The sequence below is a fragment of the Cynocephalus volans genome, chromosome 8 (genome assembly GCF_027409185.1).
Source record: "Cynocephalus volans isolate mCynVol1 chromosome 8, mCynVol1.pri, whole genome shotgun sequence".
Taxonomy (NCBI): Eukaryota; Metazoa; Chordata; class Mammalia; order Dermoptera; family Cynocephalidae; genus Cynocephalus; species Cynocephalus volans.
This window is the reverse complement of record NC_084467.1, coordinates 16994052-17021101: the sequence shown is the minus strand read 5'-3', so window position 1 is coordinate 17021101 and position 27050 is coordinate 16994052. Positions and strand designations below refer to the sequence as shown.

Below are 27050 nucleotides of genomic sequence, written 5' to 3'. Positions count from 1 at the left end.
AACTGTTCCAAGTACTTTACACATATTCTTTTAAAGATGTGATTTTATAGGGCCGGCCCGTGGCTCACTTGGGAGAGTGTGGTGCTGGTAACACCAGCGCCATGGGTTCAGATCCCTATATAGGGATGGCCAGTTAGCTCACTTGGGAGAGCGTGGTGCTGACAGCACCAAGTCGGGTTAAGATCCCCTTACCAGTCATCTTTAAAAAAAAAAAAGTAAAAAAAAAAAAAAAATAGATGTGATTTTACGACTAGGTCTTAGGGTAGATATAGAGAACCTTTCTGATGGCTAGTGTGAGAGGCATTGGAACAGGCAACCAGGGATAGTCACAGGTAGGGAGATGACCCTTCATGGGAAATCTCTGAAGAATCATTCTGTCCAGGCCGGGTAAGGGGGCTGGAAGGTCAGAATGAGGTGGTTCCTTTCTCCCACTATCCTGAATTTCTTGATGAGAATGTCTGGGAAAATGTTTCTTGGACCACCAAGGGCTCTAAACCTTCAGAGATCCAACTGATTCTAGTGCTGAGAAATCAGGCCCCACAAGGCACCCAGCTACCTGCCATCCTGCTACCCAGGCCAGTTTTGCAATGAGTCTTCCCTAAGACCTTGGATACATCACTCCTCCTGCTCCCCTGGGTCTCTGTTTCCCCATCTGTAACATGGGTGCAAGAGCATTGATCTCTAAGGACCCCCTTGACTCTGTTTCTGAGTGTCTCCTCCTGGGCCAGGCCTGGAGCCTTCCAAGCTGAGAATTGAGAGTGCCCCACCTGAGAACTCAGGCCTCCTGAATCCTGAGCCACCTCCCTGGGCTGCCCAGGGGCTGTTCCAGTCCTCCAGGCTCATTTCTGTGTATTATAAACTTCTCACCCAGTCCCTTATTGCTGGAGCTCTCCTGGTCACCTTGGCAATGTGAAAGCCAATAGCAGCTCAGGGTGTAGAATGGAGCTGATCTTGAGATAATGCAGAACTTGAAGGCCCAATAGTTTCCATGGCGCTTGGAGACAGCAGCCTGCTATGGCCTAGCCCCTATGGCCAAGCAGAAAAGGTGACAAGCCTGAGTATCCCCACCATGAGTTAGCTGTGGTTGTCCCAGGTCAGGAGGAGGGAAGGGGGCGCCAAATCTCTGGGCTGTTGAATTCAGCCCCACTTCTATTCCATCTCTAGAAGACAAGGGAAGCCTCCCTTAGCCCAAAGCTCAGCAAGCAGTACACTCCTTTCTCTGTCTTTTGCATCCCTCCCTCCCCAGGGAGAAGATTTTGGCCTTAGTGGTCTGATAGGTCCTCATCCCTCCAATGACCTGTTCCCCAGGTGAACATTTACAGAGACACAGCTTGTTAGAATCCATCGTGGCCCAGCTGAAGAGGGAGTTCAAGTGTGTCCTGACTTCCAAACCCCCTGTCTGGCCACTCAAAGCTGTCCCCTTCCTGCTCAAGGTCTAAATCTGCCTGTCTCTTTGAGGCACGAGACCTGTCTTCCCCAGACTCTCCTGGAGATTCCAACCCCCCAAATGGTCCAATTTCCCCCAATTAGAGACCAAGACCCTTTGCTTAAGGCATAGCTCTTGAGGTCTCCAGCATCTAGTCCAGTTCTGGCTCACAATAGGGACTCAATTATTGTTGATTACAGAGCCTTGTGTCCAAGATGCTCAGTAATGGTAACTACATTATCCTAAGGATGATTACAGTGTCTCATGCAGTGAATATTTAATAACTAATATTAATGACAACCAACATTCATTAAGCTCTCCACTGTATGCTAGGCATTGTTTTAAGTGCTTTGTATGTGTTAACTCACTTACTCCTCATATCAACTCTTTAAGGAAGGTACTATAATCCCTATTTTACATATGAGGAAACTGAGGCACAGAGAAGTCAGGTATAAGTGATTATGATAAAGATGATTAGTGTGTATAGCACACAGTGACTGTTCAAAAGATGGTTGGCATTGTCATTATAACGTAGTATATGCAGACTAGGAACTCACTGATAATAATTATTTTCATGATTATAGCAGCTTGCAAGTAGTAGGTGCTTTGCAGATGCACACAATGGGTGCTGAATGAATGGTAAATGTCATTATACAGCCTAGTACATAGTAGGTGCTCAAACGAGGTTTGTCCATCGGTTGGGGATTGGATTGTACCCCTAGGGAAGGGATCTCTACCCTTGGCCCAAACTCAGGACAGATACTCACTGCTCACAAATCCCTTCTATAAGTTACTCAGCCTGAGTCCAAAGAAAATAAGCCAGTTAGAGAAGGTCTTCTGTTCCATGTGGCCAAGTAAAGGCCACAGGAAGTCCCCGTGTCCATAGTTCAAGCCATGAATCTGCAGGGTCCATGTAAACAGGAAGTAGCGTGCTGGCTCAGAACAATACCGCAGCCTGCTGTGCTGTCCTCCCTGTGTACGGAAGCATCCTAGATGTCCCTGTGGCTGGGAGTGGCTGAGGAAAGCCCTTCACACCTGCAGAAGTATGTCTTAGCTTATTGAATACTCACCCTGTGTGCCAGGCATGCTGCCAAGGCCTGAAACATAGACTCTCAACCCTCTCTACCCTGCCAGGCTAAGTTTTAGTACCCTATTTTGCAGAGGGGAAAACTGAGGATCAAAGAGAGAAAGTGACTTGCCCAACATCCTGAACCTGGTAAGTAGCAGAGCTGGGATTCCAGCTCAGGGCTCTGACCCTCAACCAATGCCCTTTCCATCCAAAGTGTAATTTCTTGGTATTTATTGAATGGATTCCAAGAGAAGGAGGGGTAAATCAAGGCCTCCAAAATATGCAGTAAATTAGACAAAGCAAGGATGGCTTTAGCCCGGGGTTTGGGCTGCCCCTTAACACCAGTGTTCTGAACAGGCAAGGGACACACTCATCCTAATCCTGACCCTTGATCCTCCCCTAACCTTTATCTCTGAACCTAATGCTCCAAGCCTCGGCCCACCCCATGCCTCACCCTATTCTTGAGCCCCACTTTATCCCTTACTGTCTTTTCTGCCTACACATGACTGGTCCTGCTTCCTCTACACAGGAAACATAAAACTAGGAGTGGTGGCACCCTCACCGCCACCCCAAATTGCATCCATGCTGACCTGTCCTCTTCTCAGTTGAAATCTGCAAGAGGAGCAAAGAGCCTCAGCCATGTGCTGTGCCTGAGTTGGTACCACCATTTTTGGCAAACTCTTTAACAGCATCCTGGACCCCTCCCAACAGGGCAGGAATTTCTGGTGAACAATTGAACAAAGCCGGGAACTCAGAGGGAGAACTCACAGGACATTCCAAAAGGATTTCTCTCAAGCTCCAAAAGACAACAGTGGGAACATTGCAGAAAGCTCATGGCTGAGCAAAGAAAATCATGAAAGGGACGGAAAATCTGCCCAGTAGGAAGGGCAGAGCAGGCTGGAGGAAGGAAAAAGGGCCCTGGGGTCAGGAGGCCTGGGTGGGAGGCCTCCCTTGTATCCCTGCAGAGGCTACTCCACCTCTCTGGCCTCAGATTTGTGGTCCTTAAAAACTGAGGAGCTGTAAAAGTAAACACACAGATCCATATATAACTGTTCATAGCAATGCTTTGTTAATAGCAAAGACCTGGAAACAGCCCAATTATCCAACAACAGGATAAGACTAATGAACTATGGTGTGTTGATGAGACATAGTACCAAATTATTACTAGAAATATTCTGTGCAAAAGCAATGTCAGTGTTATTCAAAGTAGCTGGTCCACAAATCGTTAATGGTTACTGTCTGCAATAAAGAGCTTGTACCAGAATATAAATCTACATGCTGCTTCTGATATGGAACAACTATTGCTAGAAAAAAAGCCAGTTGAGCTAAACAGCATGCTTAGTGACGCAGTTGATTTACACTCTGGGAGCAAGCTCCTTATCTCAGACTGGCAATAAACAGTCTAGGGACTGGCACTGGTCCACAGATCCATTTTTAAGTCACCCTGGTCTTTACTGAGACATAGGACTGTGTTTGCATATAAAAAAAAATGTTAAGTGAGAAAAGTAAGACACGACATATATACTGATCACAATAAGGTAAAATGCATATGTCTACATTGATGAGGGAAGGGAAATGAACATTTGTGGAGCTCCAACTACAGGCCCCACACAGAAATCTTCTAAGCTGAAGCAGGGGCTCCTGGGAAGGAATGTGGGGGTATATGGAGGCCACAGGAATTCCAGCCTGGCTAGAGGGGAGTAGTGGGGGCAGGGGCTGGCACGAGTGACAAATTCAAATCAAAGACCATTTGCCTTGGGTTGAATGTCCCTTCAAAACTTAATCCCCACTGTAACTGTTGAGGGTGGGAAATCCTATTACAGTAATTGAAGAGGTGATTAGATTGTAGGACCATGCTGTAGTGAATGGATTAAAAATGGTGGTTATGGGCATGGTTTGGAGGGCTTTAAAAGGAGAGTGAGTGAAGAGGTTAATCTCTGTTTCTGTCATCTCACAATGCAAGACCCCTGGGTCACTGTCGCTACCACCAAGACCCTCACTAGATGTGTTCCCTGGACTTTGGACTTCCCAGCCTCTGAAACTGTAAGCAATAAACTTTGTTTTCTTATAAATTACCTAGTTCCAGGTATTTTGTTATAAGCAGCAGAAATAGACTAATACCCTATTTAGTCAGCTCAGGAGCCAGGCTCTAGTAGCATTTGCAAAGTGTGTTATGAGAAACACAAGCTCTATGAGATGTTAAGAGGTTTTTCTATTAAAATTTTAAAAAGTAGGTTTGGGGCCGGCCCGTGGCTCACTCGGGAGAGTGTGGTGATGTTAACACCAAGGCCATGGGTTCGGATCCCATATAGGGATGGCCGTTTAGCCCACTGGGTGAGCGTGGTGCTGACAACACCAAGTCAAGGGTTAAGATCCCCTTACTGGTCATCTTTAATAAAAAAAAAAAAAAAGTGGGTTCTGTTCTCAAATATGTTGAGGAAGGCTGGATTAAACAGAATTGGATGGGCAACTTCACTGAGAGCCTGTTTAGAAACTTTCCTGTGTTCGTGTCCCTTGAGATGGTCGAAGTGTGGGAAAGAGTACAGGGTTCCCAAAATTCCTTGACCAGAGAACCCCTTTTCCAAGGAGCATCTTGGAGGGCGGGTGATTCATGAGGCACAGTGTGGGAACCCTGCCCTCGGCCTAGGACCCAAGGCGGAAGCTCAGCAAGAAAGCAATTGTAGTGACTAGGGTTTGTGGGGAGGCATCAGGAGGGGATGGGGGTGGGAGGGGAAAATCCAAGGTCATTTTCAGAAGACTCACACTTCTGCCTGAGCTGGGAAGAATGTACTTCTTCCTGGGCAGAGATGAGCCCCGAGGAAGGCAGAATTGGGTGTGGTTGAGAATGTGCGTTCTAGAATCAGACATGACTGTATATCCTGGTTCTATCTCTTATCAGCTGCGTGACCATGGCAAGCCACTTCATCCCCTGGGCCTTAGTTTCCTTATCTGGAAAAGGAGGGTGATAAAATACACTCAGTTGCCTATTACCCAGCACTGTGGTGGTGATCAAATGAAATTCAGTGTTGGTCAAACAGCAAAGGGGTTTATCTTTTTCCTAAGTATGAACCAGAAGAGGGATATATACACCATACGCCAGGCTTGAACCAACTTCTTTCATCTAAGTAAAAAGTATTTGAGTGCCAACTCTGTGCCAGGCACTGTGCTCTCCACAGGGGACATAATTGGGAAAAAAAACAGTCAGGCTTTCTGACTCATTATAATATTTAATGATCTTTCAAATTATTACAATTGTCAAAAATGCTGAGAGAGAGAAGCACAGGGGTAGGAGGGGTGGGCTGTGGGAAAATGTAACGGGGGACACGACCTAGCCTGGGGTGTTAGGGGAGGCTTCTTTGGCGACAGGATGTTTGAGCTGAATCCTAGAGAAGAGCAGAGAGAAGGAGGGTGGGTGTTAGGTGGGAAAGGCAATGGAGAAAAAGCAACAGCATGTGCAAAGACCATGTTGGGGAAGAGATGTGGATGGAGAGATGGGACTAGATCTTGCCAGGCCTTGTGGGATCCCCCCTTCTCCATGGGAACTTTCACTGCCCACTTAGAACCATGTTCTCCCTCCTGTTCTGCAGCTCCATCTCCTTGTTTCCTCTCCTCCATTCCAAATCCCTTTCACACCAATTTCTGGTTCTACTTTCTCACCCAAGGACATATCCTTCCTCTGCCAGCATCTGTTTTCCCACACAGGCATGGAAACCTTTGTACATAAAATGTTTACTTTCATTATTAAATGAATGGAGGGCCACAGCCAGCCCATACACTGCCTTTGCTTGTCTTAGCAAAAGGTAGCCCCTCTGGGCAGATGTAGCCCCACCACAGGATGTACTACAGCGCTTACTTGCCCACTTGGCTGCACATCTTTGTTCAGTGAACAACCTGCCCAGCTGTCCACTGCAGTCCAGAATGAATGAATGAATGAATGAATAAAGGAATGTGAGTAAGATGAGTGAAAAGCTCTGAGGTGGAGAAAAGATTTGGAGTAGGAGTGAGTCCTGTCAATTTTGGAACAGCAGACAGGTGAGTCACAAACTCTGGCTGGTTCCAAATGCCCCCAGCTCCTGTTTCTCAGAAGCCACGTTGATGGCTGTTCCTACCTATCCACACACTTGCTGTTCCTCTTTACCTGAGGAACCTTGTGTGAGACTTCAGTTGTTTCTCTCCCAACACATGTGACAAGCACCCTGAGCTATGAGCACATGCAGAGCGATCGATTATAGGCGCCTCTGAGCAAAAGCAAAACCCAGAAGGTCCTGCCTCTCCTCCTCCTCTTAGTCATGAGGAGATGGCCAGGCCTGAGACAAAGTAACTCGAGAGCTTTTACTAGAGATATCGACGACTGCAAAATTAAACAGACCCAGCCAAATCCCTTAGTGGGAAGGAGAAGATGCAGAATAAATAGGTGAATGACCAATCTTCAGGTGGGTGAAGTTACTCTGGAAGACTCTCTAGAAAGGCCATATTTTCCTGCTCTCTGTGTCAACCCAGCTCCTTCCAGTCTCCAGTCAGCTTTCCCATCTCTTTCCCCAGCCTCTTTTAGGAAGCAAGACTTATAGCTCTGGCTTAGTCTTGACCAAACATCTACAAAGGGTTGGTTGTTCCTGTTCCCTTTGCTCATGAGCAAATCATCCAAGCCAAAGCTCTGGGACTTAAAGGGCCTGAGGTAGGGAACAGACACTGAGGCAGCTCATGAAATGCGATTTGTCACGGATGCTGACCCTCCACAGACAGGCAAGGCCTTGGGAAAATCCTGGCACCAGGGCTGGCCACCTGCCAACTCTGAAGTCAGTGGAGTTTTGAAGCCTTCCTCATCAGACAGGGAGTTCCCAAGTGCAAAGCTGTACTCTCCCATTAGACTGGAGATCCTTGGGATGGGGGCTGAGTCTCACCCTCAGATCGGCAGCAACACGTTGGGAGCAGAGGCTGCTCCATCAGACTGGAGCTCCCTGAGGGTAGAGTTGTGTCTCTTCAGACTGGGAGCACACCCAGAAATAGTAAGAAGAGAAATTGCTATCACTTATTTAGTGTGCCTGAAATGGTTCTTTAAAAATTTTTTTTTAATTTATCTTAATCCTCATAACAACACTATGAGAGAAGTCTAAGCATTATTCTCATTTTCTACATGAAGAAACTGAGACATACAGGCTGAATAATTTGTTCGAGATGCACAGCTAGGTAGGGGAGGCAGCATTATCCATCAGATTGAGCACAGTATGAAGACGGGGACTATGTCCTCCCTCGCCCCTCCATCAGCTTGGGGGTTCACCGTGGGTCAAGACTGGGCATCCCTCCTCTGTCCACCCTTATCTCCCTGTCTGGAGGAGAGACAGACCTTATTCAGTGCTGTGCCTGGAGTCTGGGGTGGGGCAAGCGAGTTAGCCAAACCACTGTGGATATAGTTTCTGCTCCTCACAGCTCTGAGCTGGTCCCCAGAAATGTGCCCCACTGGGCAGGGAAGAACCTAGTCCTCTGGAGATGCCGCATCTCTCTGGGATGGGGGTTAGGATGTTAGTGTTTTCTCAATCCCCCCGGTGCCTGGATCGGAGGCCCCGGAGTGCCTGGGAGCCTGCAGGCCCCTATCACAGGGAACATGCCTTCCGGAGCCAGGCCTGGTGTCGCCCAGTTAGCTGGGCATTTCCTTCTGTCCACAGTTCACCTCACTCCTGGCTGCAAACTCAGCCATGAGTCTCGGGAACCTAGCAACTCTCTCAGGAAACAATGGAAACTTCAGTTTTTATTTTCCTCCCTCCATCATTACTCAAAAGGTTTTCCTCAAAGCTACACACACACACACCCCACACACCAGTTTTTCCCTCCACCCATCTGCTTGAGGCTGCCCTGGACATTTTCAGGCAGAAGAGGGGAGCAGGGTGTAGGTGGTGGGAAGGCCGGGCGGCCTGGTGGTGTGTGCTGCCTGTGGTCTGTGTCAAGGAGGCTCATGGGCGGCCGTGTTTCCCACCCCAGCGTCTGTGATTGGGGCTTTGGCAGGGCCTGTCTGTGTCTGGTGTGTGAGTTGGTGTGTCTCTGGCACTGGGGCTGTGATTTATGTGAATCAAAGTTGGTCTGTGAGTGATTCACATGGAAAATGGTGCAGGGGTGGGAGGGCAATTCCGTTCAGCATTGAGTATCCACTGTGAGGCACTGCGAATAGTGTGTGAGAAAGTGTGAAAAGTACAGGCTGCTAAGTGTGCTAGGAATGGTGCAGGTCCATGCGTGGAATGTGAGTGCTTGTGAAAATGTGCGTGAAAACGCGTCCTTAGGCTTGGTGGCTTTTTTTACACGTGAGTCTATGTTAAAGGTGAATATGAACGTGAGTGCGTGTGTGTGAAGGTTGTGTCCGCCGTGTCACTGTTGGAGGTGAAAGTGTGGGTGTGAGAACGCGTTCACGTGAGTGAGGATTGTTAGTCCGTGGAGGCCGGGGCCGGTCAGCGCGTGAACGTTGAGTGTGAAAGTGTCCTCGTGAGCCCAAGTTGGCGGGAGCGTGTGGTGCGGTGTGAGAGCCGCGTGTGGGGGGCGTGGGGCGCAGATCCGGAGGTCCCCGGAGGGTGCCCGTGCGTGGAGGCGCGCCGTCCGGATGTGCCGGGGTGTGGCGGCGGTCTCAGCAGCGGGACCCGCGGGGCAGCTGGCAGAGCTGCGCGGGAGCGTGCGGGAGACGCGCGCGCGCAGAGCCCCGGCGGCCCCACCCCGCCCCCGGCCCCGGCTAACCCCATGTTCTAGGCCGGGTTTAGCGGGGAGCCGGGCTGGGCAGCGGAGGGGGGTGGGGGCCCAGACAAAGGCCAAGCCGGGCTGCGGTAAGCTCCGGCGAGCAGAGCCCGCGGCGCGGGGGCGGGGCCGGGCGGCGGGGCGGGGTGGTGGGCGGGGCCTGGAGGCGGGGGCGGGGCGGCCGGCCGCGGGGGCGGGAGGGGAGTGGAAGGGCGGGGGCGGCGGGGAGCGGGCCGCGCTGTCCCGAGGACTCGGCAGGCCAGCGAGCGGACGGCTGCGGGCGGCGCCGAGCGAGGGAACGAGGCAGCGGCGCGGGCCGGGCCATGGGGCGACGGGCGGCGGGCGCGCTGTTGCTGGCGCTGCTGTTGCTGCATGGGCGGCTGCTCGCGGTGAGTGTGCGGGGCGGAGGGGAAGGGGGCGCCCGGCCCCGCTTGTCGCGCCCGCCAACTTGGCTGGAGCGGCGGAGACTGCACGGCCGGGACTCTGGCCCGGGACCGAAGCGCTTGCCAGGGACTCCCGGGCCGGCACAGGCCGGCACCACCCTGAGGCGTGAGACTGCGTTGGGGGGCGCCCGGGGGACCCTACGTGGGGCCGGGCCGGCCTGCGTGGGAGCCCGTAGGTCGCCCAGCCACGTTGCTGACTGTCGGACTCGTGCTGGGCATGGCCCGGCCTGCCATTCCTGGAGACCAGGCGGAGAATCTTCGAGCAGGGTGGGAATTTGGCAGAACGAGGGTACCCCTTTCTGCGCCAACTTGGCAGAGGGGCACTCAATAGTGATGGGGACTCTGTCAGTTCTCGCTGGAACTTTACCACGCCGTTCATCCCCTTGGGGAGCTTGTAACCGGGCAGGCTCAAGTAAGGAACTTTTGGGACAGAACTGAGGCTCCTGTGGCGCGCCCACGGACCCTGGAATCATACAGCCCAGGAGTGAAATCAATCTCTGCCCTTCACTGAGTAACTCTGTGACCTCGGGCAAGCTGATTAACCTCTCTGAGGCCAAGCCCCACGTGCCTAGAGGGAACTCAAAATGCACAGCTGCAGGGTGGTTGGCAGACTGTGTAGAATGAGCGTCAGAGTGCTTGTGGGGGGCCTGTTATAAGGTGGCCCCTTAGTGGATCTGAGTTTCCCCAGCTTTCCTCTTCTAGGTCTCCAAGGTGCATAGAGAGGCCGCTCCTACAGTCCAGTCCCCTGCCCTGAGCTTAGATGGGGCCATAGGGAGAAAAAGAGAATTCCTGGGGTCAGGGATCCAGAGGCCTAGAAAGCACTTGGCCAGGAGAGGCCTTGAGGACCTGAGTGAACTGGAGGAGGGCTGGGTGGGGTCAGTGGGCAGGGATCTGGTGGCAGATGTGGGTGGGGGCACATCTGGGGAGTTGGGCATGTGTGGTGAGCCACAGAGCCACTCCCACCCTCTTTGAGGTACTCCTAGGCAGTCCCCATCCCTGCCCCACTGTTCTAGGAGCCAAGAGCAGGACTTTTCTAACGTGGCTAGTGTTTACCCAGTGACTGATTCTCTCTTCTTGCCGGCTCCCTCTCACCTCTGCCCTCCTGAGTCACTCTTTAACCCCCCCACCCAGACCTGACCCCTCACCGCTCTTGCCACACCCACCCAGCACCTCTCCTCTTCTACTCCCCATCTGGGCAGTCTTCTTTTCTTTTCTTTTTTTTTTTTTTTAAAAGATGACCAGTAAGGGGATCTTAACCCTTGACTTAGTGTTGCCAGCACCACGCTCTCCCAAGTGAGCCACAGGCCGGCCCTTGGGCAGCCTTCTTAATGCTCCATCTCAGCCTCTCACCCAGACATATTCAGCAGGGCCATCCAAGTGCTCCCGGTCTTGACCTGAACTTGCAGCTGCCAACACTGACTTACTTTTACCAAGGCACCAACCTAGCTCGTGGAATATCTTCCACAGCCCAATAGTCTTTCTTGACCTTCCCCCAGCTCTGCCCCCGATAAGGGGCTCCTGGATGCACAGGACTTAACAGTGGACTGAGTGGTGGACGGAGCTGTTTGCTGTGTATGTGAGGAATTTCCACCACAGAAATTCCCAGACTGCAGCCGATCATCTCATTCAGTTGTTCATTCAACAGGTCTTCACTGAGCAGCATTCCATGACGGTCACTGGGAGTACAGGGGTTCATTCATTGGGCATATATTTGCCATGCACCTCCTGTGTGCCAGTGTACCCGACAGTGCTAGGGGCTGGGGTTGTATGGGTGAGCGAGGACAGCCCCCCGTCTGCTTTTCCAGAACTCACAGGCTGGTGGGCCATAATTCAGATGAGTAGACAGACAGCCCCCATCCTGTGAGATTATAGAGCCCTCAGCAACTACACCAGAGTCTACACTGTCCCACCCCTAGGCTGGGAAGAGCTTGGCCTCTGGAGTTTTATAGACCTGAGTTTGAATCCCAGCTCTGCCATTTTCTAGCTGTGTGGTCTGGGGCAAGTTCCTTTCTCTGAGCCTTTGTTTCCACATCTGTATAATGGGGGAGAGAAGTGTGTGGTGATTGGGCTCCTCCTTGCCCTTCAGTTCACATCCATAAGCCATAGTGAGTGGGGGAGGGTAGGACACAAGAGTGGGGTAAGATGGGCCTTAGGAAACCCCAGACCTCACTGGGGGCAGGAGATAGAACTGCAGGAAACAGTGGTCTGTGATTAAGTGTGGGAGTAATTTCAGCTCTGAGGAGGTGGGGAGGCTTGCCAGGGGAGGGGGCCGTGCCTGTGTGACTCAGGGCCTGCCTTGGCCTGCTGACCCTTTTCTTCCTGCTGGGGCCTTAGCCTTCCTTTCCTGGGGTCAGCCCTGCAGGAGACAGGAGTTTTGAGGAGGCCAAGGTGGTGATTAAGGTGTTTTCCAAGGCTGAGGAGGGAAGTCGCTGAGATACCTGTTTCCTGCCTCTGCTGGGTTTCCTCACCCGGGAGGCTGCTGGCAGGAGCTGAGGAGCCTTCTCTTTCTGGTGTTACCTCAGCCCTCCCCTGAACAGAGCTGGCTGTTCTGTCCCCCTGCACTAGTCCCCTTGCTCCAGACTTGTCTCGGACAGGACAGGGTTGTGGGTGTGCCCCAGGGATTCCTGGAGGGCGGGAGAGCTGCGGGTCCATATGCAGAGGCTGGAAGGGACAGAAATGCACCCCCCACCATTTCTTAGGCCAAGCTCCCTATGTCTGGGGAGTCGTAGCCCCCGCCTGTCTTGGCCCGGGCCTGTTCTCAGGTTGAGCACAGGCAAGTTAGGATCTGTGGATCTGAGGCCCTGCCCAGGAGACAGTAGAAGGAAGGTGGCAGAAGGTGACTGGGTTCAGGGCTTGGAAGACATGTAAGCAGAATTGTGGGGAGGGAGATCTTGGGGTTCCAGGCCAGAGGATGACAAAATAATATGAATGGCTCCCATTTACCCAGTGCTTACTGTCTGCCAGGCACTAAGTTTCTCAACGAATCCTCAAGTCAGCCTGTGTTGTTCCGCTGCTCACCACCTCCCCATGTTACTCAGAATCAGAGCCAAGCCCCTGACTTAACATAGCCCCGAGGCCCTATGAGAGCCGGCCTCCCCCACCCTCTCTCGGATCTCAGATCTCGCCTCCTGCCAACCCTCCCCTTCCCTGTCCTCCTCCAGCTGCACCGGTCTTTGTTTCTTGAACGTGCCAAACACACTCCCACCTTAGGGCTTTCCCATCTGCTGTTCCTTCCACCTGGAATGCTTGTCCTGGAAATACCTGTGTGACCCTCTGCCTACCTTTCTTCAAGGTCTCAACTGCTCTGTCCATCATTCTCTGTCTTCTTTCACTGCTTTATTTTTCTTCTTGTCATCTGATATGTATTTGTTTACTTGTTTGTCTGTCTCCTCCCACCCAATTTAAGCTCCAGGAGAGCAGGATCTTACCTGTTTTTGTTTACTGCTGCCTCTTTGAGCACTGGTGGGTAGCAAGTGCTCGGTAGATAGGTGTGGAGCCCATTCTCTAAGCAGAGGAAATCAAGGCACAGAGAGGTTATGGAACTTGCCGGGTGCCTTACACACCCACATATTCAGTGATTCCAAAGCCAACTTTTGAAACCAGACGAAGCTCCCCTAATCCGTCTACCTGCTACCCACTTGCTTGTAGCAGGCGGTCAGAAGATATCCATAAGCCTTATCACTGATGTTGATAAAGGTAAGAACTCCGGCCCCAGGGAGCTCAGGGGCTACCTCAAGCAAGGAATAGCAGGGACTGGCTGCAAGGACAGAGCATCCAGGATAGGTGTGCCTCAGTGTCCCTGGGCCCTCCTGGGGAGGACCATACTGGCAGGAGCCTAGGAACTAAACTCTAGGGCAGTCATTTGTAGGTTTGTCAGTTAATTAATTTCCTCATCAAATATTGCCTGCGACTCTACAGATAGTTGAATTAATCCAGGGGTTTTAAAGCCTGAGTGGGCCACACCAGGCCCTGCCCTGAGTGGGAAGTGAGGGGCCTCTGCCCCACCATGCGGCTGGCGGGCGTCCCCCTGCACCGACGCCTTGTTGGTTTCCCTGGTTGTTCCCTAGGGCTCAAGGTTTAGGGTGAGTTTGCAGAGACTCGGGGCTGCCTGGTCTTGGGATGAGAGTTTCAAGAGGGAGGGCAGGAGGGGCCGCCCAGGATGTGGAAAGATCTGGGCGATGATTCAGCAGCCACTTAGAAGCCAGACAAGTGGGTTCTGGACCCTTAGACCATTTGGGGTATAAGGGAAGGATTCCCAGCCTTGGCCTGTTGCTCCCCTCCCCAGTCCAGTCCCAACTGTGAGGGGTCAGGTTGGAAGAGGAAAGGACAAACAGGACTCAGTTTCCCAGCAGCTTCCCAAGAATCTGCTGGGCCCACCACCCTTCCCTCCCAGGGGCCACCTTGGCTTTCCCCCTGCCCCGACTCCTGCCAGGAAGCGGGAGGCTGGACTGAGGGCCCTGGCCCTCCTGGAATATTGCCCCAGCCTGGGTCTTGGCCTCTTTGGCCCTGCCACCCCCTCCTGCTCCAGGATCTGGCTGGGGCCAGCTGCCCCAGTGCCCAGAGCTGGCTGACTGAAACCCAGAAGTATGTGTGGAACTCGCTTCGCGGGGAGCCACCAGCCTCACTGCCCGGCCTGGTGGCGTCGGGGCTGTGTCAATAGCGGCCTTGAGAGGGGAGTGGCTCATGGCTGCCAGGGGCGGCTGGGCCGGGGGCACCTCATGAAAGCCTTGAGAACAAGGTGGCTCTTTGAGGCCAGGGAATGTGGGGCCTTCAAGTCTCAGCCGCCCCCAGAACCACCCTCCCCCCTTTCCACTATGCCCATCTGTGGCAGGGCTGCAGGGACCTCACAGCATCCCCGGGGGGCATGGTGGCATCCTGAGATGTCCTTAGGACCAGCTCCCGGCTCTCTACCGGAGCCCTTTCCCTGAGACATGGAGGAGGGTGACTGTTGCTCTGGATTTTAGGGGGGTGTCTGGTGCACAAAGGCTTGCATTAAGTGTTGAATGAATAAATGAATTAGTGATGTATGTGATTAGATATCCTGTAAACTAAAGCCCCATAGGTGTGTGTTAGACTTAAAATTCATGTAACAAATGACGATGGAGCATCTTCTGTGTATCTGACCCTGTTCTAGATGTTGAGGATACAGCAGAGAACAAAAAAAAATCAAATTCCCTCCCCTCATGTAACTTGCATTATAGCCAGCACAGGAAGACAAACAAAAAGTAAAATATGTCAGTCAGCGATAAGTGCTTGGAAGGAAAAATAAAGTGGGGAAGAGGATAGAGAGTGATATGGGGTTGGGTGGGGTAGTCAGGAAAAGCTTCTGATAAGATGACATTTGAACAGAAGGAGATTTTTTTTCTTTTATGTATCGAAACACAATTGATTGTACATATTCTTGGGATACAGCTTTGAATATCCATTCCTGGGTGCAATATGTGATGCTCAAATCAGGATAATTAGTATTTTCAATATTATACGATATAATCATTTTTTGCGGCCCTTTACCAGTTTCTTGCTAATCCCCCTCCCCCTGCCCATCCCTCTCCCTCTTTCCCACCTCTGGTGGTCTTAGTTTTGTTCTCTCCGTTTGAAAGTTCAGCGAATTATTGTGATTTTTTTTTTTTTTTATCTTTCTTTCTTTAAGGGAGTGAACATGTGAGCCCTGCAGATATATCTAGGGAAAGGGCATTCCAGGCAGAGGGAACAGATAGTGCAAAGGCCCGGAGATGGGAATGTGCTTGGCATGTTTGCAGAAAAGCAAGGAGGCCTGTGTGGCTGGAGCACCATCAGTGGGGGGACGTGGTAGGTGCAGGCAGAGGGTTGGCAGGAGAAGGGCAGAGCCCAGGCCGTGGAAAGGACCTTGTATTCACTTTGCGGTGAGATGAGAAGTTGTTGAAGGGGCCTGGCAGTGAACAGGAGCGCTCTAGTTGCTGTGTGGAAAAGAGAACATGGAGGGTCAAGGGCAAAGTCAAGGAGGCCATAACCCAGACCAGAGACAATGGGAGGTCTTACCAGGGCGATGGAGGTAGGAAGAAGTGGTTGAATCCTGAATGTATTTTGAAGGTAGGGCCGACAGGATTTGCTGATCAGGTGTGGGGTGGGACAGAAAGAGAGGAGTCTAGGATGTCTCCAGTCATTGGCTTCAGCATGCGAAGGATAGGGCTGTTACTAACTGAGATGGGAAAACTCCAGGAGGAGCAGGCTTGGGAGGAAGATCAAGAATGACAGGTGATGAGGGGCAGCATGGGGGTGGGGGTTGAACGGACTCACACGCCAGGGCAGTCAGCCCCCAGCCTTCTCGAGGCAGCGGGTCCCCCACCCCCACCCACCCCCAGCTCAGCTGGAGCCTCTGCATTGGCCTGTGGGGGTGAGTGGAGGGGTCCCACTGAGTGTCTGTCTGTGGAGCTGCAGACAATGATTCCTTAGACCCCCACAGCCTGAGCGCATATATTCATGTGTTTATTTGGAATTTACTGTGTCGGGTCCCCCCTGTTTAGAATGGAAGCTCCATGAGGGCAGGGACTCAGTTTTGTTCTCTGCCTTTTGCCTGATGCTTGGTACATAATAGGTGAATGTTTGTCCAGTGAATAAATTAATGGCCTTGAGGAAGCCAGCATTCCAAGAAGACCCTGGCTCCTTGCTGAGGAAGGGGCTTCCTTTGGCCCCTAGACTCGGGGGAGCTGTCTTCCCAGCTGCTGTTCTCTGCTGAGGCCTGGAGGATGTGGGACAACCCAGATGCCCACTCTGCCAAGTTCTACTTGTTAGTGTCCTCATCAGACTCAGAGCCCTTTTCCCTTGACACTGTGGTTGAGGGAAGGGTATGAGCTCAGAGGGCCCTGCTGCCAAGTCTTGGCTCAGTCCTGACTGGCTGTGTGACCTCAGACAAGTTGCTTTACCTCTCTGAGCCTCAGGTCAACAGTTATGAGATGGTTATGAGATGACCAGGTGGATTCATCTCACTCAGTGCCTGGAATGTAGTAGGTGTTGGACAACTGGTGGCTTGCCCTTGTTCCTGCTGTGGGCAAGGCCAGTGTGGTATTTGACTCCGTGTTCCCACTGCTAGTATGGCACACCTTCTCTATTGACTCAGGCCCTGCTCTGGGCTATTGACTCTGGGCTTGTCGATTGAATAGCCTTGTAAAGGGATCATCTCTGTTCCCTCTGTTTCTCTTTTGCATTCTCAGAGCCCTGGATGTAATTGCGTCTGACCTGTGACTGCCCCCACTTCCCCCACTGAGGCCACAGCTGCAGGACAGAGTCCACCCTTCCACCCTCATTGCTCCTTCCTAGAGGGGGAGAAGGAGGAGGGTACACCCCAGGGTGTGGCCTGGGAAAGGCTGGAGCCTGTGGACGCATTTTCCCCTTCCCAGATGTGTGCAGTTGGTGGGCTCTGAGCAACAGGAGGTGTGGCCAAGTGGCTCCCATGGGTGCAGAAAGGATGTTCATGCATCTTGAGGGGAGCAGCAGAGGGGGGTGTCCTGGGACCCCAGCCCAGCCCCTTTCTCCCTCAGGCCCACCCTGGAGGAGGCAGGGCCTTGCCCAGGAGCTCTGGGCAAACCCATAGCCGCTCCTCATTTGCCATGGTCGTGGGGCTGCACAGTTGTGCATCTGGCACCCGTGGGCTCTCGGAGAAACCACAGTAATAAGGAGAAAGAGAGACACACACGAGGACCTGGTGCTCTTGCCACACCCCACCCTGCACTTTGGGCTTGGGATGTTGGGTAGAGACACGGCCCCTCCCCACCAGGGTAGGTAACATTAGGTGTTTCATTTTTCAACATTTGGCATCTTTCCTCATCTTTCTCCACTCCCAGTCAGTGGGGAAGGGGAGGCAGCCTGGAGCTGGGCCGGGGGAGGACTTCAGAGGTGGCCTCGAGTGACCCCACAGATGCTTCTCCTGGGGTGGGGCTGGGAATTCCCAGCTGCCTCTGGTTCCTACCCAGGCTACCTCCAGGTCCCTGCCCCCATCTCTCCTTTCCCTGCCTGCCTGTAGCTCTCCCCCCAGGAGCCGGCTCTGGCCCCCCCTCCTGCTCCTGGCCTCCCCTCCTCACCCCGGCTGACTCATCCCTCTCCTTGTTTGGCGTCTCCCATTTTCAAATAGTTGGGAGCTGGGATCATGCCTCTTCTTGGATCCCTCTCCGGGATGGGTTGAAATGCTGGCCTCAAAGATCCCAGCTCTAGTGGCCTCTATCACTTTAGTAGCCTTTCTCCCTCTCCTGCTTTTTGCCTTCCTGTAACGCTTGGGCCAGAGGAACAGAGACCCAGGAGTGTCCTGTCGGCAGGCCAGTCTCTTCTCTGCCCTGGTACCTGCAGGGTCTCCTCCCCAGTGACCGCAGTCACCCAGGTCATCAGCCAGAGTTCAGTGAGTGCTCACACCTTCTCTTGATTAAAACTGCCACCATCTCCTGAGCCAAGCCTCACACTGGGCTCTTTCCAGGCATTATCTCATATAATCTTCACGGCAGTCTTTTGAGGTTGGCATTATCATCTCCATTTTGCAGAGGGGGGAACTGAGGCACAGAGAGGGGGATGGCTGACCTGTTATCCATCCAGTATGTGGCACAGCTAGGAGCCCAAATTGTCTGTCTCCAAAGTTGTCCTTTCACCAGTGGGTTCAGCCTCTTGGGCTTAGAGGGAGGATAATCTAGGAGGGCTGAATGGCAGAGGTGAATCTGGGCTGGCCTTGGCAGAGTTCCAGCAAGCTCTACATCTGCCACATGGGCTTAGCCAGCTCCTACTTCTCAGGCTTGGGTGCCTTTGGCCCCTTAGCTTCTGTCTTAACACAGTGATAATGTTTCCCAGAGAGGTGGATTTGAATTTCCTTGGGATTGAGACCCCTGGGAACCTAGATCTTTCTCAGTCAGGTCCCACGTTCCCTGTGGGGCCTGCAGATTTTGCCCTGTTGGGAGTTCAGTGAGTTTTTGCTGAGCGGGGCATGCTCTGAGCCAGCCCTGTGCCCCCTCAGTACTGAGGGCGTGGGTGAAATACAAGGCACAGAAGCACATGGCCCAGCTGGGAGGGGGAATCCACATACATGTCTCAATCTGTGGCATTTGAACAACTCTGTGCAGAGGAAGATTCAAGAATTCATTCATCCATCCATCCATTCATTTATTCACTCATTCAGCTAACATTGCCTGAAGACCTGTGGTGTGCCAGACTACTTGTTTTATCTGCATTATCAATTCTCCTCTGTAGTTGGGATTATATCTCCCATTTTCTAGATGAGAAAGAGCTCAGAAAGCAGTGACTTGCCCAAGATCACACAGCCAGGTGCAGAGGAAGGTGAGAACTGAGTCCAGTGTTACCAGTCCCTCTGGAAGAAATCTGAGTCATGATCTGTATTCTCCAGAAGTTTTGGATCTTGTTGGAGAGGCAGGACTCACAAGCCGTAAGAACCCAGCACAATTCAAAGTCCAGACAATAGCAGATTGTTGGAGGAAGGAAAAGATCAATTTGGCATGAGTTATCTGGAAGACTTTCTGGAGGAAGCGAGGCTTAAAAAGCAAAGATTTGGCTGGTGGAGGAAGAAGGCATCGGACAGGGTCTAGGAGTCGTCCCCATCGTCCCTGGATTTGCATTGTTCACATTGTTGTTGGGTGTGCAAGAGCAGGAAGGCCTTTGCCTGATGCTGGAGTCATTAAAGCTGGGGAAAGAATGAGAGGAAGTCCCCAAGATAGCTAAGGTGACATCCATCCCAGTCTACCCACCCTTTACCTGACCAGACCAGGGGCAAGAGGTCAAGGTCTGAGCCTCCCCTTGGTCACTGGCCAACTACCATCCCTCTTCCCTGGGTCTTGATTTTCCTGCTCACAAAACGGGCTTCTATCTTGCTCATTGGCCGGCTGCTAAGGCAGAGGATAGGAACTTTGAGGTCTTGGAGAAAACTGCTAGCTTCCCCCAAGAGTTGGTGATGTCTCATTCTTTGGGGCCTGGGGTATAAGCCACCATGAGGAGCCCACCATATTACCAGTCCCACACCTGCCTTCATTGATGCCACGAGCCCACAAGTGCTTGGCCCTGGGCTAGGGAAATTAATAAAGGAGATCCCTCCCTGTTCCCTTAGATCTCCTTGAAGCCTGTCCTGTTCTCTCACGTTGCCTTGGAATTACTCCTGCAGTGGTCTGCCCATATCAGCTCACCTCTGTGTCCCTTGGGGACCTGCTGTTGAGCTAACATGCTGGGGCATTGCAAAATCTGTTTAGCAAGTAGTCACAAGATTCCCATACGCATGTGTGATCCAGGGCAAGTCATTGAACTTCCTGAGCTTAATTTTCCCCAGGTGCAAAATGGAACCATTTAGCCATTCATTCAGCAAGCGTTTATGGAGTGTCCAGGCTATGCCAGACCCTGTGTTGGGTATCAGCACCACCCATGGGCTGAAGGAGCTCATAGTCTGATAGGGGAGGCAAGCTGAGTGGTGGACTAGTCAATAAGGGAGTTGGGAGAAGTTCGCTGCACTCAAGGAAGAGCTTTAGAGCAGGTTTTGAGGAGGTCTCTTGAGTCTTTGTGACTTTGTCTCAGCTCCTACTTGTTATTCTAGTTACTGTGCAGTCTCTCTTTTCCTCATGATTAGTTTGTGGGAAGAGGGGACCTGGGGAGACAGCTCCACCTGGGCTAGGGCAGGGGAGAAGACCCTCAAGAGTGGGGAGAAGAACAGGGCGATTTTATTGTGTCTCAGATGAGCTGGTGGACATGAAAAGTAGCAAGGGCTATTTATACCGAGTCTGGTTATTTTCATTTAGGAGAAATGGAAGCCGCCCACAGAGCTCAGGTTTGGGGTTCTGTGGCACTGAGTGAGTGTAATGAGGGGAATAGGCCTGGAGCTCCTGATTTCTACTTTCCTCTGTTTTCTCTCCCCACTCTCCTGGGGAGAGGCAGAGGTCAGCCCAAGCCTGGCTTTGACTTGACGCAGAGGGAGGAAAGAGTTAAGTCGGTCTGGTTTCCTACCTCCCTGGTGGGGGATGGGGGAGAGGGGACAGGGACTGCTGGGGCAGGAATGTGTGATAAGATCAAAGCTTTCAGCCTGCCTGGGCCTCACCTCAGTTTCACCTGAGCAATCCAAGGGAATTCTCTAAGAGCAGGGGAATGGGGGCTTCCTAGGTCCCACCTTCCTCCCTTCAACACTCGAGATTCCCCACCTCACACTGGCTTCAGCTGCCCCCACCTCCCCCCAAAAAATCTCCCAGAAGGCCCACCTGTTGTTCTGACAGGTGCTTAGAAGCCCCAGGGGGGCTTTACCTGGCATTTCAGACTTGGGGGGGTGGGGGGCGCCGTGTCCAGCAACACAACCCTCTTCTGCCCCCTCCCCACCTCTCTCACCACTGGACTTTCTGAGCCCAGGACCCTTGGTTTTGGAAAGACTGGGACTCTACTCTGGCTAGGGAGGTGAAGGGCTTCAGACAGCTCAGAAAAGAGCCCAGAGGTTCCTTTGTACGGCTGTTAGCCCTCCCATCAGTTAATTCTGCAGGTTGTACTTTGGGACACTAATGAGTAGGAGGCACAGCCCTGAGTCCTGTCGTAGCTCCATCACTTATTGCTGTGTGACCCTGGGCTGGTAGGCTAACTTCTCTGAGCCTCATCTGTCAGGCAGGAATGTTAATACCTACTTTGCAGGGTTTGCGTGAAGATTAGAGTTCATATAAACTACCTACAGCCGGAACAGGCAGTTGGTAAGTAACAGGAATATTATTTTGGGAATTTCTTTTTCCCCCTTCGAGACTGCACCTGGTACTTGGCCCTAGGTAAACCTGGGGACCTCAGTTTTGTTTTGCTTTCCCCCTGCTTTTTCCCCTTCCCCAAGCCCCGGGGTCCATCCTCCTGTCCAATACTCCTCACTTATGGGATCTTCATAATGTTGGAAGGAGAGCAAGGCAGGAAGGGTTATGACAGAAGGACTCTCTGTAAAGGCCCTGTAGGCACCTGCTGGTCCACCTGCCCTAGCGGTAGCAGGTTGAGCCTTCCTGGACAGCCTGAGTCAGCTAGTGCTCCAGGCCATCCCTCTCCAGTAACAGAGGCCTCACCAGCCAAGCTGCATGGCTGGAAAAGTGGCCCCAGGATGCACCAGGTGGGGAGCCCCTGCCCCCGGGGCAGGGTAAGGGGGTGGCATAGCGTACGCTCCTGCCTCATCTTTCCATGCTGGCTCTGCCCTGGTTAATGATTGCTCCGGGCAGGCGGGAGGTGGGGGGAGGCGCCCTTCCAGCTCCTTAACCACTGGTTGCACCTGAGGTATGTCAGCAGCCTGGGTGTTCCCTGCTTTAATGTGGCAGCCCTGTTCTGGGGCACATGAGGTGGGAGTCACAGATTGATAGGCAGCTTGTGCTCCTGGGGTCCTGGGGACATACTTAGAGCCCACAGGATGTAGGTGAAATGTGAACTACGGTATCATAATAGTCCCCTGTGGTTTGGAGTCAGCCGCGTGAGTAGACCCTACAACAGTACTCCAGGTAAGGCAGCCCCTTATAACACAAAAAACCCCTGCGCGCCTCCTCTCCCGGGCTCAGACCGTGCAGGGGAGTCCCAGGTGGAAGGTAGTGTGATGATTAGGGTTTTGAGACAACTGGGCTTGTGTTCCAAGCTCAACTCTGCCAGTTCTGGGCTGTGTGACCTTGGGCAAATCACTTCATCTTTCTGAGCTGCCCACTTCCTTATCTGAAAGAAGGGAAATGCTAATCCCTACTTTCCAAGTGTTATCAAGCCAAGGTATGGGAAGTATTTAGTTCATAATTAACACCTGGGGAATGGTAGCACTTAGTAGATTACTGTGATAGTTTTTATTAGGAGAAAGTGAAAGTTGAATCCTAGTCTTGGGTAACCAGGGCAACAGTGGCCCTTGGGGATGAGCTGGAGGATTTGGGGGGGGAGATAGGGCATAGGGAGAGCTTAGGGACATGTACAGAGAGGTCGTGTAGGAGAGGGGTGGAAGAATGATGAGGAGGAGGCTGGGGTGGGGGTCTCTCGGTCACCCCAGGCCCACCTTGGTCCTCACAGCCTGGGTTCCTCCCTGGGCTGGGTCCTGCGCCTGGTGCAGGCCAAGAGTGGGGGAGGGGGAGGGAGAACTGTTTATTTCGATAACATTAGGGCATTTTCCCCTACTGGCAGCTGCTATTTTGAGAGCCCTGGAGAGCAGGGGCTATGGTTAAATTAGGTAATGTTGCTCCAGAAGGAATGTGTGAAGCAGTCGGGCTGAGGCTGCAGGGAGAGGGCAGTTGGTTCACTCCATATAAAATTAAACTGCAGCTTGGAAAAGAGCAACTTGGGGTTGCTTTATAAGGCTATGGAGGTGGAGGCTGCTGGGAGCTGCTGCTGGAGGAGTGGAGGTGATGGCTCAAGGCCTCTTTGGGGGGGCCTGGGCCTGTGCCCAGAGGCCTGGATGGCCCAGCAAGGAGCCGGTGAGGGGCAAAAGGGCAGAGCTGGTGTGTCTTTAGCTCCACACTTGTGGCTGCTGCTAGAGGCGGGTGGGGCTTGGGGTGGTATGATGCATGAAAAGATGGATTGGCACACTTAGCCTTGAATCTGCGTTCTGCCTCTTTGCAGCATCTGAGCTTGGGCAAGCCACTCAGCCTCACTGGACCCCTCAGTATTGTCAGCAGCCAAAGAACCATTCCAGTCCCCTAGAGGGATTTCTTATGGGTTAAGCCAGCAGAAGCAAAAGCATAGCTGGCTTTTATGGAGGGCCTACTGTGTGCAAGGTGCTGATCTCATCCTTTTATGTCCTTATAACTGCAAGGGTGGTCCATGCTCCAGCAGCTTGGGCTTCACCCGGAACTCGTCAGAAATGCAGAGTCTCAGGCTCCACCCAGTCCTACTGAATCAGAATCTGCTCAAGATCCCCAGGGGAGTCGTGTGCATGTTAAAGTTGGAGAAGTGCCACTTTACGTACACTGTATTTCATCTAAAAAATACCCCTGTGATGTAGGAATTATTGTTACTCCCATCTGACAGTTGTGAAAACTGAGGCCTGGAGAGATGACCAACATAGAAACTCCATCAATGTTCATTCTCTTCCCAAATTCTTCCCCTTCGTCCCTTCTTTTGGTCTGGGCTGGGGTTCAGAACAGGATGGGATGTTGAAGTTACTGGTGGGACTGGAGAAAGCCAAGAGTATCACCTGCCTTTGAGACTTAATCAGACTCTCTTCATTCACCCGTGGGCTCAGCACAGCTGGACAGAGGTTGCCTCCCCAAAGTCATCCTGTACTTCCCATCTTTGGAGAAAGATGGGGGCAGGAAAGGGATTCCCTACTGATGTGGTCTGTGGTACAGATAGTGGCCATTACCCCTGTAGGTCAGAGGGGTGATAAGGAGCCACGCAGGGAGGGGAGTCAGAGAGGGGCTGCCCTGGGTTTATTAAGGTACCCACCCCCACCCGTGCCCCACCCCCGCCTATCACTGGTACATCCAGGACTGAGTTGATCTAGCAGCAAATATTTGAGGAACACCTACTATGTGCCCAGCCCTGGGGACATATACTAAATTTTCCCCAATTCTGTAGACCCTTCGTTATACAGGAAAAAAACCTGTTAGTACACTTTCTTTAGCTTTTAGTGTGTGCCACACACGGTACTAAGCCCTTGACTTGTGTTGTCTCTTTTATCTGTTCGATTTCACCATCAGTTTCCTCCTCTATAAAATAGGGATAGTAATAATAATGATGATGATAATGATAATAATAATAATACCTACCACGGAGTTATTACAAAGATAACTTAATGTTTGTCAAGTGTCTGGCATGCAGTGTTTGTTAAATAAATATGGTAAGTAAAATAATCTTCCAACAAGGAAGGTTGTTTTTTTGCCCCCATTTTATAATTTACAAATTGAGGTCCAGAGCAGGGAGGGGACTCACCTACTGGGATCACGGGAGATTGGGGCAGAGCCATAAGAAGTTAAATCCCCACACCTGTAAGCCAATATTATAATTCAAGTCAATTTAGTAAATATTTGTTCCTTATTCACTATCTATTGGGCATTGGGATATTTTTAAAGGATGAGAAAAATCAACCTGGTGTCTGTCCCCAAGGAGCTTTGGTTCCCACAGGAAGGTAGAAACATTGATTCCAGTGACTGTAATTAAGGCCAAATCTCTAGTGCCCTGAAGTAGAAATTAAGTCCTATGGATGTGTAGGGTATAAAGATGTCTTAGTGGGGGGTCCAGAAAGACTTCAGAGTGGAGGTGGTGATTGAGCTGGACCTTGAAGGATGGAGGAAGAGATTAGATTGGGAGGCATAGGAACAGCATTCCAGGAAGAGGGAACAGCGTGCACGAAGGCCTAGAGGCAGGCAAATGTGTCCTGTGTTCTCCTGAGCGGGTGTCATCCAGTTCTTAGGAACCTCGGAGGGCTGCATGGGGTCTGGATGATGAGGTGGGAAGGCCAAGCCTAGCTTTCTTGCCCTTGAAGATTTCCAGTGTTCTCAAAGACTTGGCTCTTTAGCCAGCTGGGATGATTTCATCATCATTCTGCCCTTTCTTCATGTCAAAAAATCAAAGAACTTTATAAATGGCCCATCAGAACTTCTGGTCAGTGTGTGATAACCGGTGTAGCTGACAGAGTTCAGGCCAAAAGCAAAGAGACTGGATGTCTTGATTAACTGGGCAGCCTTATCGCCCACACATGTATGATTTCCGTTGGTCTTTTCCAGCATTGACAATGACACTGGGTGGGGAGCACAGCGGAGGGGCCAGGCCTGGGTTCTGACTTCGCCTCTGCAGCTTACCAGCGGTGTGGCCCTGGGCAAGCCTTTGCAAAATGCAAGCAGCTCTACCTCCAGGCTTGGCTTAAGGATCGGTGCTGGTGTAATCGGCACTGTCCAATATGGTACTTGCTAGCCACATGTGACTATATGAAATTTAAAGAAATTAAATTGTAAAATTTTTAAATAAAAATTCTGTTTCTCGGTTGTACTAGCCACATTTCAAGTGCTTTGTAGCCACATGTGGCTACTGTCTTGGACAGCACAGATGCAGAACATTTCCATCAAGGCAGAAGGTGCTGGTAGACAGTGCTGGTGTATGTAAGGTGCTATGTATACTCACTAAGGAGCTGCTGTTGACATTATTGCTGGTTCCTTGTCCCAGTTGGGAGCCACCCCAGGCCTCAATGGAGGCAGGCAGTGTAGCTCCTCTCACTGGACTGTGCAATCCTTGCTTTCTTCTCAGCAGCGGGGAACGAGTCTTCTCACTCTCCCCTCACCTGACGCTGCCTGTAATGTTAAAAAATCCAGGACTTGGCTCCATCCAGCTCCGTCTCCCCTGAGTTTCTCACCCATTCCCCTCAGCTGGTCTCTGCTCATTTCCTCATTCAGCTGCTGGCATCTGGAAGCTCATGTCCAGCTCCAAGATTCCCACTGCCCTTTCCCAGTGGGAGAGGGAAGAGGAGGCCTCCCCTGGCAGTCCCCAGTCCCCGGCTCCCAGCAGAGGTGCCAGTTGCCTGGGCCCCTCGGCAGGGCGGAGATGATGGCATGTTGTGACGGGGGCAGTGGGCAGCCTGCCCATTCTAACACGCCCGTATCTGGGCTCCAAGCGTGCTGTTTGCACTTGGCTGGGCCTCAGGGTCTGGCCTGGTGCCCATGAGGGCCGGCCTGCTTTGGCATCCCTGGTAACAAAGGCCAATCGTGGGCCTCGGCCTGGTCAGGAACACAAAGAGCTGTTCCTGGGCTGGGTCCTGGGGATGAGGGGGCATGTCTGACCCCTGGAGCCAGAGTGCAGGTAGATGTCCTGGCTGTGGCTGGGCCATGGGTGCTGAGTGGGACAAGGCCCAGGCATGCATAGGCAGGACGGAAACTTGGGGGGCTAGGCAGGAGGTTGCCCTGGGTGGCTCAGGTTGGTAGGGTCTGCACCTGGCATTCACATCTCTCCAGGGAGGAGCTTCAGGTCTAAGATGCCACCTCTCAGCAGCACAGTCTCCCCTCCTCCTTCCTTTGCCCTCCTCCTCATCAGCTGGGAGGGGGACAGAGCAGGCATTGCTGGTCCATGGACGATGAGGACGTTGAGGCCCAGCGAGCAGATGTGACTTGTCTGAGATCACAGCCAGTCTGTGGAAGAATCGGAACTCGGCTCAAACACCTGTGCTCTTCTCCCATCTGTCCCTCCCTACGGGAGTTCTGGACACTTGCTGGGAAGGGGGACTGGATCCTGGCCCTACCGCTTACTCCTTCTGTGACCTTGGGCAAGCGCCTCTGAGCCTCATGTTCCTCATCTGGGGAATGGGATAATTATACTTAGCTCTTAGGGCCATGGTGGGGATTAGAAAACTGGCCTCCTGGCTGTCTCCATAACATTCTGAGGATCCTCCTGCCTTCAGGGTCTTTACAGCTCCCATTCCCTGTGCCTGAGTGCTCTGCCTCTATGCATGTGCCTGACCTACTCCTCTGTGCCTTCATTTTTCTATGAG

General features: G+C 52.2%; 1 protein-coding gene across 13 annotated transcripts in view; it reads left to right on the top strand.

Annotated features, from left to right (window-relative positions):
• The first annotated feature begins 9460 nt into the window (after positions 1-9460).
• HSPG2 (heparan sulfate proteoglycan 2) overlaps positions 9461-27050 on the top strand; it is a 96940-nt gene continuing 79350 nt past the window's right edge. For all 13 annotated transcript variants that reach the window (XM_063105577.1, XM_063105573.1, XM_063105576.1 and 10 more), the window contains exon 1: positions 9461-9598. In XM_063105577.1, the coding sequence (XP_062961647.1) occupies positions 9533-9598 (66 nt within the window). In that variant the 5' untranslated portion in view covers positions 9461-9532. The remainder of the gene's footprint in view (positions 9599-27050) is intronic.